The following is a 16,867-nucleotide window of genomic DNA, read 5'->3' as shown; positions in this document are numbered from 1 at the left end:
GAAAGTTTTGTAGAATTCATTTGTAAAACCATCTGGTCCAGGACTTTTATTTTTGGGAAGATTTTTGATAACTGTTTCAATGTCATTAGCTGTGATGGGCCTGTTCATGTTATCCACTTCCTCTTGACTTAGTTTTGGAAGTTGGTAGGTATCTAGGAAATCATTCATTTCTTCCAGGTTCTCTAGCTTGGTGGCATATAGTTGTTCATAGAAGCCTCACATGATATGTTGAATTTCTGCAGTGTTTGTTGTGATATCTCCTCTTTCATTTACTATCCGATTTATTTGGGTCTTCTCCCTTTTTTGTTTTGTGAGTCTGGCTAAAGGTTTGTCAATTTTGTTTACTCTTTCGAAGAACCAACATTTACTTTCGTTGATCTTTTGTATGGTTTTCCTATTCTCAATGTTATTTATTTCTGCCCTAACTTTAGTGATTTCTGTCCTTCTGGTTGCTTTAGGATTCCTTTGTTGTTCTTCTTCTAGGTCTTTGAGATGTGCAATCAGGCTGTTTAATTGTGCCTTTTCTTGTTTCCTAATGTGTGCTTGTATAGCTATGAACTTCCCTCTTAGGACTGCTTTAGCTGTGTCCCAAATATTTTGATAGCTTGTGTCTTCATTTTCATTGAACTCTCGAAACATTTTGATTTCTTCCTTGATTTCCTCTTTGACCCAGAAGTTGTTAAGAAGTGTACTGTTGAGCTTCCACATTTTGGCACTGTTACTAATCTTTTGTTGATTGTTAAGTGTTAGTTTAATTCCACTGTGGTCTGAGAAGAATCTTGGGATGATTTCAGTGCTCTTGAATTGGCTGATGCTGTCTTTGTGGCCTAACATGTGGTCTATCCTTGAGAATGATCCATGTGGATTTGAGTAAAATGTGTATTCCAGTTTCTTGGGATGAATGACTCTGAAAATGTCCAGTAGTTCTAGTTTATCTATCTCTTCATTTAGCTCCCTTATGTCTTTACTGATTTTCTTCCTGGATGATCTGTCAAGTTGAGATAGTGGGGTGTTGAAGTCCCCTACTATGATTGTGTTACTGTTAATATATTGCTGTAGCTCTTTCAGTAGAAGTTGGATGTATTTAGATTATCTAAATACATCTATTTCTCATTGGGTGCATAGATATTAATAATTGTTAAGTCCTCTTGATTGACTGATCCTCTGAGCATTAAGTAGTGTCCATTCCTATCTTTTTTAATCTTATCTATTTTAAAGTCTATCATGTCAGATATGAGAATAGCTGTTCCTGCCCTTTTTTGTGGGCCATTGGCTTGTATGATAGTTTTCCATCCTTTCACTTTAAGTCTATGTTTGTCTTGTTGCGTTAGGTGAGTTTCCTGTAGACAACATATTGTTGGGTTGTGTTTTCTGATCCATCTTCCTACGCTGTGTCTTTTAATAGGTGAATTCAGGCCATTGACATTTATTGATATCAAAGATTGAAGATATTTTAACGCCATTCTTGTAGAGTTTTAGAGTGTTTTGATATATGTCCTATTTGTGGTGGTCTGGTTGTTTATAGGAGACCTTTCAGAACTTCTTTCAGGGCAGGCTTGGTGATGGTTGCTTCCTTCAACTGTTGCTTGTCTGAGAAGGTTTTGATGCTTTCATTCTAGTCTGAATGACAGTCTAGCAGGATATAGTATTCTTGGCTGAAAGCCTTTCTCATTGAGCACTCGATAGATATCTTGCCATTCTCTTCTGGCCTGTAGTGTTTGTATGGAGAAGTCTGCTGCTAATCTTATGAGTTTTCCTTTGTAGGTGACTCTTTGTTTTTCTCTTGCAGCCTTGAGGATCCTTTCTTTATCCTTATTCCTTTCCATTCTAAGTATGACATGTCTTGGTGTCTTTAGGTCTGGATTAATTCTGTTTGGGACCCTCTGGGCTTCTTGAATCTTTATGTCTTTGGTGTTGTCGAGACTAGAGAAATTTTCAGCTATTATGGCCTGGAGAACGCTTTCTTCCTCTCTTTCTCTTTCTTCCTCTGGTAAGCCAATAATGTGTATATTGTTTCTTTTGAAGTCATCCCATAGGACTCTGTTGTTGTTTTCAACATCTCTTAATCTCTTTTTGAGATCTCTTACTTCTTTTTTAGTTGTCTCTAATTCATCCTCAATCTTGCTAATTCTGTTTTCAGCCTCATAGATTCTATTCTCTCTGCCCTCTACTGCTTTCTGGAGTTCATCTATTTTGTTGCCCTGCTCTGATACTGTTTTAGCTTGTTCAGCTAGTTGCCTTCTTAGCTCAGCGATTTCAGCTTTCAGCTCTCTAATAACCATGAGATAATTAGAATTTTCTTCCATATTCTCATTTGTTGTTCCTGCATTTCTGATTACAATTTTTTCAAATTCTTTACTCACTCCTGTTATTATTTCCTTAGCTAATGTTTGGATGTTGAACTCGTTGTTTTGTGCTTCACCCTCTGGAGGACTTTTAGCTGGACTCTTGTCCTGGTTTGAGTCTCCAATATTTTTTTTTGTTGTTTTAACCATTTTATATATTATGTTATGAGTTCCCTTTATCAGTACTTTTCAAATTATTGATCACTATTGCCTGGATTGACTTGTGTCTAATTTAATTAAAGGGTTTACCGTGGTGGAAGTTAACAGTTTTTTCAATCCCTGAGTTGGAGCTCAGTGGTGTAAAAGCCTCTTTTTTTTTCTTCCCTGTAGGCTATGGGAGCCTGAGGGCTTTTAAACTATCAATAGGCTTCTTAGCTTAATCACTGACTCCTGACCAAGAGATAAAGCAGGGTGTGGCAGAGATAATCCAGTGGTTATGCAAAGAGACTTTCACAGCCCCTCAGCTATGCCACCGAGGTATAGGTCTTCTCCTGAGTTTCCCGGTTAGATCTCTGTCCCCTGGTGTCCCTCCCTGTTGCTGCTCCAGATTCTGAGGGTAGTAGCAATGGAGACTCAGAGTTGCACTTGGTGAGTCTCTGGGGAGTCCTTTCCTCCCTTCAGCTGTCCCCTTGTTGTGGAGCAGACTGGAGGTGGTGTCTCCACTGATAAACTGTTGAACTGTTAGCAGTCACTTAATCTCTCCTTAGGCCCCTCTCTCCTCTCTGTCACCAACCATGCATGTTTGTACTCACGGGTGATTTACTGGGTTCCTGTGGTCATTCTAGTCCTGTCCTGTTTCGGTCCGGGTGGTCTCCTTTGGTATTCCTAGTTGATCCGGGAGAGGAGAGGAGAGGAGAGGAGAGGAGAGGAGAGGAGAGGAGAGGAGAGGAGAGGAGAGGAGAGGAGAGGAGAGGAGAGGAGAGGAAGCGATCTGCTGCTCGTAGCTCCGCCTCTTCTGGCAGTTTCTATCTAGTAAATAAATAAAGATAATTTTAAAATAGAATTTCTCTTTGTACCTGGTATTTGGCAATTTTTGTGATAATGTGATATTAGTGCATACAATTCAGGGTCTTACAGCCTCTAGCTCTAGAAATTTTTGTTATATTTAAGGGAAAAAATGTAACCTGTGAAGTTTTTTTTCCTGTGGAGGTAGTTCACCCAGTAGGGCATACACCTTATCATATACAAGGACCTGGGTTCCAGTTCCCAGCACCTTGTGGAAACACCACGCTCAGGCTTCAGGGGAAGCTTCATGAATGGAGCAGCACTGCTATGGTGTTTCTTTTTCTCTCTATCTCTGTCTGCTTCTCTTTTTCCTTCACTTTCTCTACCTGAAATTAACTGGAGGAAAAAAAGTTCACTGGGAACAGTGGAATCAAACTTGTATAAGGCCCCAGCATACAAAGCAGTGGGGGAGGGGTGTTTCTCTGTAGAAAACATGGTGATCATTAGTGAGAACAGGGTGAGGGGGGATCTAAGTGGAAGATGTCCATGTAGTATGATAGCACAGGAGTTTTGGTAGTGGGTCCACTGTGTGTGAGTGGTATACTCTTAAAATCAAGTACTATGGGAGTTGGGCAGTAGCGCAGCGGGTTAAGTGCACGTGGCGCAAAGTGCAAGGACTGAAGTAAGGATCCCGGTTCAAGCTCCCGGCTCCCCACCTGCAGGGGAGTCGCTTCACAGGCAGTGAAGCAGGTCTGCAGGTGTCTGTCTAACTTTTTCTCCCCCTCTCTGTCTTCCCCTCCTCTCTCCATTTCTCTGTGTCCTAACAATGATGACAATAATAACTACAATAACAATAAAAAACAAGGGCAACAAAAGGGAAAATAAATAATTTTTTTAATTTTAAAAAATATATAATTTTTTTAAAAATCAAGTACTATTATAAACCAATATATTCTAATGCTTTTTATTTATTTTACTTATAACTGGATAGAGACAGAGAGAAATTGAGAGGGAAGGAGAGATAATGACGGAAAGAGGCAAAGAGACACCTGCAGCCCTGCTTCACCACTCATGATGCTTTCCCCCTGCAGGTGGGGACCAGGGGCTTGAGCCTGGGTCCTTGTGCACTATAATGTATGTGTTTAACCAGGTGCACCACTGCCTGTCCTTGTCAATATATTTTTTAAAGATTTTATTTGTGTATTAATGAGAGATAAGAGGAGAGGAAGAGAATCAGACATCACTCTGGTACATGTGCTGCTGGGGATCTAACTCTGGACCTCATGCTTGAGAGTCCAACATTTTTTATGTGGCACCTTCCTGACTGAAAGCCAATCTTAAATCAACTTAAAGAATAGTTTGGGGGCCGGGATTTGACTCACCACTTTACGATCTCTCATCAGCAGTTGTACTTGTCTTTGTCCCCAATATATCTATGACTTTATACCTATTTTCTTGCTTCCCTCTTATTTTTATTTTTTTAATATTTATTTATTCCTTTTTGTTGCCCTTGTTGTTTTATAGTTGTAGTTATTATTGTTGTTGTTATTGATGCTGTCGTTGTTGGATAGGACAGAGAGAAATAGAGAGAGGAGGGGGAGAGAAAGATAGACACCTGCAGACCTGCTTCACTGCCTGTGAAGTGACTCCTCTGCAAGTGGGGAGCTGGGGGCTCAAACCAGGATCTTTATGCTGGTCCTTTCACTTTATGCCACCTGCGCTTAACCCGCTGCACTAGCGCCTGACTCCCACTTCTCTCTTATTATAGGGAGATTTGGGGTCTTTCTGTGGAGTAGAGATAAACATTTGTATTTGATCCTTTATAAACAAGAGGCTCTGTGTCAGACGGCTTTGCTGTTTAGCAAGCAATCTCCAAACTGTGTAATTCAGAACAGCCATTTTCTAGGATATTCTGAGCAGGGTTGGCCTAACTGAGGCAAGCTGTTCTAGAATGGTCTTTCCTCTTGGCTACTGGCCTGGTGTCAGCTGGAGTGAAGGCATTGTGTCTCTAATCAATCCACAGACTGGATCAGATTACTCAGGAAGCAAGGGTAATTCCCATGACAAGCTTTGTAGGCCTTTCTTGTACCACAGCTCCCCACATAAGTCACACAGCCCATTCAAAATCCCAGGGCAAAAAAGGTGGTGCCACAGGCTTAGCAGAGAAGTTTCAGTGTCACACTGCAAAGTGGCCAGCACAAAGGAACTGAGAGACTCTGGTTATGCCACAGTCTGCCCCATTGCTCTGAATTTTTCAAAGCTTATTACTTTGTATTGATGAAAGTGTAATTTCAAAATAATGTATGACTATTTCCACTGAAGTTTCTACTCTAAGTTATGATACTCTGGTTTTCTCTATTTACTATATGCCCAGATAAGCCTCACTAGACTTATACATCAATAATTTTTGACATATACATCTGTAATTTTTGGATCTAGGGTTCAAGACTATCTCAAACCTACCTAAATTTGATTGTGTAACATAAGCCTTTGAATTTCAGGAGTGAAATTATTCTGTCATGGTCGCTCTTGTCAAATTATAGTCCAGGGGCTGGGAGATAGATTACTCAGTAGGTTAAGCACCTGATTTTGTTCAAGGTCCTTCATTCAAGCCCAGGAACCTCCTTGGTGCTCCATGGATGGCACCAGGGGAGCTTCACAGACGGTGGAGCAGTATGGTGCAGTATGGACAACACCAAGGGAGCAGTTTGGATGGTGACTGAAGTAGGGTTGTGGTCCCTCTCTGTCGTATGCTTTACATTGGTTTGTTCTAGCCCTCCCCCGCCAAGAGAATTGGATCAGTCCTATTAATTTCGCGGGCCTACTTGGCCCCGCCCCAAGGAACCCCGGGAGAGGGTTCCTGAGTTCGAGAGTGACAGAGTTCCTGAGTTCCTGAGTTCGAGAGTGCGAGAGTGCGAGAGTTTCTGAGTTCGAGAGTAAGGGAGAGGGTTCCTGAGTTCCAGAGAAAAAGAAAGAGTGCTTGCACCGCAGCAAAGAGACAGCCGAGTTCTGTTTGGTGATTAGTTTGTCTTAGTTTGTGAATCGTTGTTCCTGAATAAAGAAATACAGCTTCCCTGCCCAGCTGTTGTCTCCGCATCTCTGTTCACCACTGCGAAGCCAACCCGGCTGGCAAGAGCCTACAAATTTTAACAACACCTCTCTTTGCTCAGCACCATGAACAGCATCAAGGACCTTTACTGATGGTAAAGCAGTATGGTGGTGTGTCTTCCTTACCCTCTGTCAGCACCATGAAAAGCACGAAGGGAACTCCATGACTGGTGAAATGGTGCTGTAGTGTCTCTTCTTTTTCATTTCTTAGCACCATGGACAGCACCAAGGAAGTTCCATGGATGGTGGAGTAGTGCTAGGTTGTCTCTCAGTACAACAACAAGGCAGCTTTATGGGTAGCATCTCTTAACTCAGCACCATGGGCATCACCAATGGAACTTCATGGATGGTAGACCAATGTGATGGTCCCCCCACCTGTCTGCTTCTTTCTGTACATCTGTCTGAAATACAGAGAATAAAAAAGTTGACCTTGGGAATCCAGCACCACACTTTCAAAAAATCTACAGTTTATTATTTTAGAATTTGACACTGTTGTTCACACTCATTGTGTAAATGGTGTAGGGTTTGCCACCTAGCAGGTGAGGTAAGGTGCATAACATGACATAACTCTTTCACTGACCATGGGTGGATGTTTATGTTTGTCTTGTAGAGAACAGATTGCAAAGCTGTCATTTGCACAATGGAGGGCAGCTCCCTAGACAGCGCTGGATTTTCTCTTCGCATCGGTTTGTTGGATACGTATCTCCCAAGGATGTGGGTGGAAAAGCATCCAGAAAAAGAAAGTGAGGTACAGTGCTTCTTACCTAAAAGTGGAAGGCAGCACTGGGAAAAAAAAAAAAACAGGTCAGGAGATGACTCACGAGGTAGGGTGTGTGTGCCTTAACATGTGTAAGGCCTCAGATTTGAGGCCATGTCACCAGGTCTGCATTTCACCCTTTGTTGAAGCTTATAGTCCTTGTTGGGCCAGCCATCTGTCCCCATTAGCAATGGAGCTTTCTTTGTTGGAGTCCGATCTCTACTGAAAACAGATGCCCAAGCCCAAATGAGCTGTACCAGATTCATAGAACTGTTGTAATCTCTTGGCACTTGAAGCTGGAGCCCATGAACACCCTTTTCTCCTTGCAGGCCTGCATGCTTGTCTTCCAGCCAGACCTCAACATCCCACCCGAGGATCTAGCCAGGCAGACAGAAGTGATTATTTGCCTGGACTGCTCCAATTCTATGGATAGCGTCACCTTCCTGCAGGCCCAGCAGCTTGCCCTGCACATCCTGTCTCTGGTGGGCAAAGAGCAGAAGGTCAACGTCATCAGGTTTGGCACTGGTGAGTTCCTCTGCTTGTGCTGCCCCAAGTGAAGGGCTGATGGCCTATGCACTGGAGGGAACGGCACTACAACTCAAGTACCAAGATGCTGGAGCCCAATCCTGAGCTCAGGCTTCATGCTGCCACTTACTGCTTTGCTTCTAAATGTCACCTTGGGCAAGTTACGTGAATATTCCCTGCCTCAGTTCCCTCTTCTGTACTGTGAGGGTGCTTTCCTCTCTCTCAGAGTCTTGTGAGGGTTGAGCCAATGTGTGTAAAGGGTTTGAAACAGTGCCTGTGACGTAGAGAGTGCTGTATAAATATGACTGTGGATATCAAATGCAAGACCCTCAAGTGTGAGAGCCCTCGGGCTAAGGACAGAACATTTGAAATGGTAATAGAAAAATCTATATGGCACTCCAGGAGGTGGAATAGTGGGATAAAGCATTGGATTCTCAAGCTTGAAGGTCTTGAGTTCAGTACCCAGCAGCATATGTACCAGAGTGATGCTCCAGTTATATCTCTTTCTCTTTCTAGTGAATTAATAAAATGCTTAAAAAAAAAAAAAAAAGAACCTGGGGCCAGGTTGTTGCATGCCCTGTAGAGCACGCATATTATTACCATGAGCAAGGACCTGGTTTCAAACCCTCAGTCCTCACCTATAGTGGGGAGTTCATAAGGAGTGAAGCAATGCTGTAGGTGTGTGTATGTGTCTATCTCCCCTCTCATCTTAATTTCTGTCTCTGTAATAAATAAATAAACAAATAGATCTCTAAAAAATAAATAATCCAGTAGCAGGAGTTAGAGAAAGAGAGGGTGGTAGAGGGAGAGAAAGAATGAAAAGACTATATGGGGGGCGGGTCAGATGGTAGCTCAGTGGGTTAAGCACACATGGCACCAAGTGCAAAGACTGGAGTAAGGATCCTGGTTTGAGCCCCTGGCTCTCCATTCTTCGGGGGGGGGGGGGGTCACTTCACAAGCAGTGAAGTAGGTCTGCAGGTGTCTATCTCTCTCCCTCTGTCTCCCCTCCTCTGTCGACTTTTCTCTGCCATATCCAACTACAACAACAGCAATGACAACAATAATAATAATGGCAACAAGGACAACAAAATAGGGATAAATGACCTCCAGGAGCAGTGGATTCATAGTGCAGGCGCCAAGCCCCAGCAATAACCTTCGAGGCAAAATAAAAAAAATGTATAAAAAAAGACTATATGATGGGGCTGGGCAGTAATGTACCTGGTTGAGCAAACACATCACTGTGCATAAGGACTTAGGTTCAAGTCCCTGGTCTTTACCTGCAGGGGGGAAGCTTCACTGATTGTGAATCAGTGCTTCTGATTCACAATCAGTGAAGCTTGGTGTCTCTTTTTCTCTTCTCCTCCCCTTTCAATTTCTCTTTGTCCTATAAAAATAAAAAAGGAAATAAAAGATGTATATGGTACTATCTTAGGAAGCCTCAAACCAACCCTATTAGAGGAGAGGTAATACCGTCCCTCAGACAGAGGTCCTGGGACATTTCAGCCACCAGAAGAAGGGGGGAGAGAAGGACCAGAGAATGGAGTGAAGGGGCCATTATGTCCAGTTGAGTCTTACTTTCTGGACCATTCAGCAGGAGACCTGGCCTCTTTACAAAAGAGTTAGGTGCTGCCACTGCTGGGGGCAGAGGTCAGGTAAGCATGAGAAGTGGCACAGGCAGGTGGGGACAGACACCCCTGCCATGACATAGGGCCAGAGCCTTCCTCTGCATAAGCCTTCTGCTACGAGACAGAGGTGTACACCCTCATTTCAACTAGGACACTGGGCACAGCAAGCATGGGCTTTGAATGTACCAGAGCTCAACTGCTTAAAAGAATGCTGGCATGAACTTTTTTCCTCTTCTTTTTTTAAAATTTTTTATTATATTCATTTATTTATTGGATAGAGACAGCCAGAAATTAAGAGGAGGAGGGGAGATAAAGGGGGAGAGAGAGAGAGAGATACCTGCAGACCTGCTTCACCACTCGCAATGCTTTCCCACTGCAGGTGGGGACCAGGGGTTCGAACCCAGGTCCTTGTACACTGTAACATGTGCACTCGACCAAGTGTGCCACCACCTGACCCCAGCTTTTTTCTTCTTCTTTGCCACCAGGGCTGTCTCTGAGGCTGGGTGCCTGCATGACTCCACCACTCCCAGAGCTATTTCTATTCTTTCCGATAGATAGATAGATAGATAGATAGATAGATAGATAGATAGATAGATAGATAGACACTATAAGACCACTATCCTACCACTCCACTGCTTATGACATTCCCTATGCAAATGTTCTCATATGGTGACTGGGAGCTTGAACCCAGATTCTTGTGCAGGGTAACATGTGCACTCTACCAGGTAAGCTACCTGCTGGCCCCCTGCAGTGAACATTTTATATGTGAAAATGACCAAACTTTGCTAGTGGTTGCTAAAGGGAGTATTTAATGGCAACAACTCATGCCAGTCTTATCTCATAGGTTACCAGGAGTTATATTCTTATCCTACGTGCATCACAAACTATGAAACACCAACCGAGTTCATTAAGGTGAGTTACAAGGGTCTGACTTTTATCGCCTTTTCCTTTCCTTTCCTTTCCTTTCCTTTCCTTTCCTTTCCTTTCCTTTTCTATTCTTTTCTTTACTTTACTCTCCTTTCCTTCCTTCCTTCTTTCTCCTTTTTTGTCATCACCAGGGCTTCGCAACTTTTTTATTAATTTTTAAAAATCATCTTTATTTATTATTGGATAGAGACAGCCAGAAATTGAGAGGGGTGGGGGAGATAGAGAGGGAGAGACAGAGAGACACCTGCAGCCCTGCTTCACTGCTTGTGAAGCTTTCCCCCTGCAGGTGGGGGACCGGGAGTTCAAACCTAGCCCCTTACACATTGTAACACATGTGCTTAATCAGGTGTGCCACCACCCATCCCCTATAATGACTTTTTCAGATAGAGAAAAAGAGAGTGTGATGGGGGCCAGGATTGAACCTGGGTCAGATACATGGCAAAGCAACACACTATCCAAGTGAGCTATTTTACTGACCCTTGGGGATATTTTCTCTCCTTTCTCTCTCACTGCCTCTCCCTCTCCTTTTTTTTTTTTAATTTAAGAAAGGAGACATTAACAAAACTGTAGGATAGGAGAGGTATAACTCCACACAATTCCCGCCACCCAATCTCCATATCCCATCCCCTCCCCAATAGCTTTCCCATTCTCTATCCCTCTGGGAGTATGGACCCAGGGTCATTGTGGGTTGCAGAAGGTGGAAGGTCTGGCTTCTGTAATTGCTTCCCTGCTGAACATGGGTGTTGACTGGTCAATCCATACTCCCAGCCTGCCTCTGTCTTTCCCTAGTAGGGTGGGTCTCTGGGGAAGCAGAGTTCTAGGACACATTGGTGGGGTCCTCTCTTTTTTTTTATTGCCACCGGGGTTATTATCACTGTGACTTGATTCATAGTGCCAGTACTATGAATCTACTGGAATCCACTGCTCCTGTCAACCATTTTCTCTCTCTTTTATAAGTTATTTCTATTTTTATCTGATAGGACATAGAGAAATTAAAAGGGCAGGGGAGATAGAAAGAAAAAAAAGTGAAACATCTACAGACCTGCTTCACCTCTCCTGAAGTTTCCCCCTGTAAGTAGGGAGCAGGACTCAAACCAGGGTCCTGGTGCATGGTAATGTGTGCACTCTGGTATGCCATCACCCAGCCACTGGGAATGTTTCTTTTCTACCTTGTTTCTTCAGAGGAGCTAGCTGAGGTGACCATTCAGAACCCAGTGCAGGTGAGTTACCTGAGCACAGCTAAACTCTTCCTATTGGTGGAGCTGGGGCAGGGGTGTAAACCTGGAACCTTTGGTGCCTGGAGCACAGGGGCCTTTCTGCATAACCACTATGCTGTCTCCCCAGTCTAGTTAAAATGCAATATTTATTTACTTTTTACCAGAGCACTGCTTAGCTCTGGTTTATTATAATACTAAGGATTGAACCTGGGACTTTGGAGCCTCAGGCATACATATTATGCTGTCTTCCCAATCCTCTGGGTTATTTTAATGTAATGGTTTCTTGAAATTTTTTAAAAAGCCAAAGAGGAAAAAAAAAAGTCTCCTTTGATAATGTGATAGTTACTTTGGGATGTGAAATAAACTGAAAGGCTGTTATGGCTCCACAAATGTCTCTGCAGTGAGATCTCCACGCCTGTGAAGAAACAGTGATGGTAAGTGGTAACTGTTCCCACCAAATGGGACAGTCAATAATCAAGTCCGTTTCTTCCAGTCTGCCACACCCACCATGGGAAACACGGACTTCTGGAAGGCACTCCGGTATCTCAATCTGCTGCAGCCTTCTGAGGGCTTCCGGAACATTCTCCTCATCTCTGACGGGCAGCTGCAGAATGAGGGCCTGACGCTGGAGCTTGTGCGGAGAGGCATGCGGCATACCCGGCTGTTCTCCTGTGGTGTGGGGTACGAGGGCATGGGTAGGGGGATGCTACCAGGGAGACTCTGGGACAGGCCACTTATCAGGGAGTGTCCTGGGTTTGTGGGGGGTGGGGAGTGGGTCATGAAGCTGATCTGATGGAGGGAAGAGACGCTGCTTAGACACTGCAGAGGCCTGGACTCTGGGCTGCTCAACTTGGGGCTCCAGAGCTGACTGCCTTTCACTGGTTTCTAAAATGAAAGACCACCTTGCAGGCTGACCATAAGGAAAAAATGACCACTGGAGCTGAGCAGTGGCTCACCTAGTAGAGCACACATGTTAGCATATACAAGGACCTGGGTACAAGCCTCTGCCCCACCTGTAGGGAAGAAGTTTCATAAGTGGTGAAGCAGTGCTGTAGGTGTCTCTCACTCTCCCTATCTCCTCCTATTTTCTCTCTGTCTCTATCCAAATAAATAAATAAGTAAATGAATAAATGAAATACTTAAAAAAAATAATAAAGAATGAAGGAAATGACTCCCTACTGTGACCCAGTGGACAAAGTGAAGTGTTGGACTCTTGAGCCTGAGGTCCTGACTTCAATTCCTAGAATCACATGTGACAGTGATAACTGGGTTCTTTCTCTCATAAATAAATAAATTGGGGGCCAGGCAGTGGCACACCCAATTAAGTATACATAATATGAAGTGCAAGGACCTACACAAGGATCCCAGTTTGAGCCCCTACTCCCCACCTGCTGGGGGGGTGGAGATGCTTCACAAGCAGTGAAGCAAGTCTGCAAGTGTCTTATCATTTTCCCTCTCAATCTCCCCCTCCCTTCTCAATTTCTCTCTGTCCTATTAAATAAAATGGGGGGAATGGAAAAAAAATGTTCATCAGGAACATTGGATTTGTAGTATTACCACTGAGCCCCAGCAATAACCCTGGAGGCAAAATAAATAAATCTTTAAAGAAAGCACCTAGGGAGTCAGGCAGTAGTGCAGCAGGTTAAGTGCACATGGCACAAAGCATGAGGACCGGTTTAAGGATCCCAGTTCGAGTCCCCGGCTCCCCACCTGCAGGGGAGTCGCTTCACAGGCGGTGAAGCAGGTCTGCAGGTGTCTATCTTTCTCTCCCCCTCTCTGTCTTCCCCTCCTCTCTCAGTTTCTCTCTGTCCTATCCAATGACAACAGCAACAATAATAATAACCACAACAATGATAAAACAACAAGGGCAACAAAAGGGGAAAAATGGTCTTCAGGAGCAGTGGATTCGTGGGTGGTACAGGCACCAAGCGGTGGCAATAACTCTGGAGGAAAAAGAAAAAAAAAAAGCACCTAGCTTGAGGGATGTAGCATAATAGTTCTGCAAAGAGGGGAGGGGAGGGGAGGGAAGGGGAGGGAAAAAAGAAAAGTCACCTAGAAAGGAGCTGACAGACAGGGCATATGACCAGTCCCAGAGGCAAATGGCCAGCCTCTTCCATGTTACCTGGACATCTGGTGGCCCTGCACTCATCCTCCTGGTTGTGCTTTACGTGCAGTGGGCCATGGGATGCTCCTGCTGTGGGAGTCCCACCTAGCTGCCTTGTCCCAACCTCCAGCTGCTATGAGCATTGGCATTGCCAGTCCCTGTGATGTGCACAGAGCCCTTCCCTAGGGAGACCACGGCCCCATGTTTGTTAGAACTAATTCACTAGACACACACACACACACACACACACACACACACACACACACACACACACGGTAGATTTTTTTTTTTTGAGGGATTGAATTGACACAGGCAGTGTAAATATAAGAAAAGCCAGTAACAGACAGGGCTGGGCTAGTTTGCACAGAATCTGCCTGCTGCATATTCTGAAGGAGGTGACTTGATTCAGCTGGAGGGCCAGTCGAGGGTCAGCCTAAAGGTCAGTCTAAGTGACCGCCCAGTGGTCAGTAAAGTGTCAATGTAATGGTCAATCTGAAGGTCAGCCAAAGGTCAGTCTGAATGTCAACTGAGGGTCAGCCTGAAGGTTAGCCACGGTCGGCTGTGACTGATCTTCTATCAGTTCCTCATTCACTGTGTGCTGGCTGACTCCAGCTGCTGTACTGATGAGTTCTGACACCACCTATCCATCCTGCCTGGTGTAGCTGCCTTCTCCAAGGTCCACACAGCAGCAACACAGAAAAATCCCCACAGCCTCATGAGGACCCTTGCTCATAGTAATGTGTACTCAGCTAGGTGGCCATTGCCAATGCCCCTGTACTGCTATTTAAATATCAAAAGTATATTTGCTAGAATGAGTTAGTTCTCCATACCATTGATCTATCTACATACATACTATCTAGATGTGTATCTGAATCTAAACATGAATTTTTGTGGATTCATTATTCAGCTCTGTGCCATGGTATCCAATTTGGGTAACTTGACATTCACTGGAAGTAGATGGATCTCTTTACCAGCATTTTGATATCATGTGTGTATGGGGTGGAGGGGTAATCAACTCAGAGTCATCTACTCCCTCCTTTGATAAATTGAAATGATAAGTTTTTGCTTTTTTTTCTCTCTCTTACAAAAGAAAAATGAGTCCTCTGAAATGCAAGGGCTTAAATTACCCAGATGTTTAAGAGCACACATTACAGTGCACAAGGACCCAGGTTCAAACCCTTGGTCCCCACCTGCAGGGGGAAAGCTTCATGAGTGGTGAAACAGGGCTGCAGGTGTCATTAAGAAAAGGTTATCCAAGTGCAGACGGTAGATAGCATAATGGTTATGCAAAGAGACTCTCATGCCTGAGGCTCCAAAGGCCCCAGCTTCAATCCCCCACACCACCATAAACCAGAGCTGAACAGTGCTCTGGTAGAAAGAAAGAAAGAAAGAAAGAAAGAAAGAAAGAAAGAAAGAAAGAAAGAAAGAAAGAAAGGAAGAAAGAGAGAAACGGTTATCTAGATGTTCAGATGTGTTGTACTGCATGACATTGTTAACTGTGTGGGCTTTGAAAATGTCTCTGAATATTCTTGAACACTAAAATCTGTGACATGTGATCAGTCCCACAGCAAATCGTCATATCTTAAGGATTTTGTCCCAGTCTTGTTCTGGAGTATTTGAATATTTTAACCCAAAATCCAAGCGCAGCTGGAAAAAGCAGGTATGTTGGCCAGGCATCTTGTTTCTCGAATTCTGTTTATTACATTATTTATTATGTTCTTATAAATCTAGTGACTTCTATGATTTTTATTAGTAGACAGAAATAAAGGTACCAAAAATACAAATCTCCTCTGTTAGATGCCTTTCAGTATTCTCCCAGTTCTTATTTAGTTGGGTCCTCCTTCTAGCTAATATTGACACTTTTTATTTTATTTTATTTTTTATTATTTAATTTATTTATAAAATAAAAAATAGAAAATATCAACAAAACTATAGGATGAGAGGGGTAAAATTCCACACATTACCCACCACCAGGGTTCTATATCCCATCCCCTCCACTAGAAGCTTTCCTATTCTTTATTTATCTGGGAGTATGGACCCCTAGTCCGGGAATCCTTGGATTCCCACACGGACAAGATGGGCCTAGACCTCTAATAGGTCCCTCTCTCCGCCATCACTGGTCATCTCCATCAGGAACAACATAACAACCCCTCTGTGGACCCCTACAGGACCTTGCCCTCAATGTGGTAGGGATTGGCCCATTCTCAGAAAGGAGGTTGGACCAAAATCCTCTACCACTCAAGGAAGATGGGTCTGGCAATGGGGGTAGCCTAGAACATTCCTAGCTATGAGCACAAAATTCGACCTCAGACCTATAGGGATACAGAAGTTACATGGGCTCCTGCACTGAATATGGGCCCCAGATCAAATCAGTGGATTTACAATTAAAGGTATTTAATATTGACAGTCTGATTTCCATTTCATTATATTGTTTGTTTGTTTTTATTTTTACTGTCCAGTAGAGTTATTGCTGGTACTCTGTGCCTACATGTTTTCTTTTTTCCCTACAGACCCTTTTTTTCCTTATTTTGTTTTACCCAAAGGGGGAGAAATAAAAAAAAAAGGAGAAAGAGATAGAGAGGGAGGTGGCCAGAGCACCGGGTTAATTGCACATAGCATGAAGTACAAGGACCTGAGCAAGGATCCTGGTTGGAGCCCCTGGCTCCCCACCTGCAGAGGGGTCACTTCACAAGCAGTGAAGCAGGTCTGCAGGTGTCTTTCTCTACTCCTCTGTACCTTCCTCTCCCTTCTCAATTTCTCTCTGTCCTATCCAATAAAATGGGGGGGGGGGTTTAATGGAAAAAATGGCCACCAGGAGCAGTGTATTTATAGTGCTGATATCAAGCCCCAAGCAATAACTCTGGAGGCAGAAGAAGAGGGGGAGGGAAAGGAGAAGAGAGAGAGACAGAGAAAGAAGGAGAGATACCAGAGCATCACTCTACCACTTCTGAAGCTTCCCCTGTACAGGTGCTCTCATCTGGTTGCCAGGGGACTTGAACTCAGGTCCTAGTACTTGGTAAAGTATGTCCTCTACCAAATGAGCCACCTCCCAGCCCCTGGGATTTTTTTTTTTAAGATTTTATTTTATTAATGAGAAAGATAGGAGGAGAGAGAGAAAGAGCCAGACATCACTCTGGTACATGTGCTGCTGGGGATTGAACTCAGGACCTCATGCTTGAGAGTCTAGTTCCTTAGCCACTGTGCCACCTCCCGGACCATCCCTGGGATTTTTTAACAAGTATCATACATGTTTTGCTGTGATTAATTTTTTATTGTAGCAAAATATCCACAACTATTATCACTTTAGCCAATTT

At 43.7% G+C, this 16,867-nt stretch overlaps 1 protein-coding gene across 1 annotated transcript in view; it reads left to right on the top strand.

Annotated features, from left to right (window-relative positions):
* PARP4 (poly(ADP-ribose) polymerase family member 4) overlaps nucleotides 1-16,867 on the top strand; it is a 123,899-nt gene that overhangs the window by 73,243 nt on the left and 33,789 nt on the right. The window contains exons 22-26 of the mRNA XM_060193512.1: nucleotides 7,009-7,146; nucleotides 7,485-7,680; nucleotides 10,150-10,217; nucleotides 11,943-12,130; nucleotides 15,114-15,213. Of these exons, the coding sequence (XP_060049495.1) occupies nucleotides 7,009-7,146; nucleotides 7,485-7,680; nucleotides 10,150-10,217; nucleotides 11,943-12,130; nucleotides 15,114-15,213 (690 nt within the window). The remainder of the gene's footprint in view (nucleotides 1-7,008; nucleotides 7,147-7,484; nucleotides 7,681-10,149; nucleotides 10,218-11,942; nucleotides 12,131-15,113; nucleotides 15,214-16,867) is intronic.

This window comes from Erinaceus europaeus, chromosome 7, assembly GCF_950295315.1.
Source record: "Erinaceus europaeus chromosome 7, mEriEur2.1, whole genome shotgun sequence".
NCBI classification, from domain to species: Eukaryota; Metazoa; Chordata; class Mammalia; order Eulipotyphla; family Erinaceidae; genus Erinaceus; species Erinaceus europaeus.
This window is presented reverse-complemented; position numbering and strand designations above follow the sequence as displayed.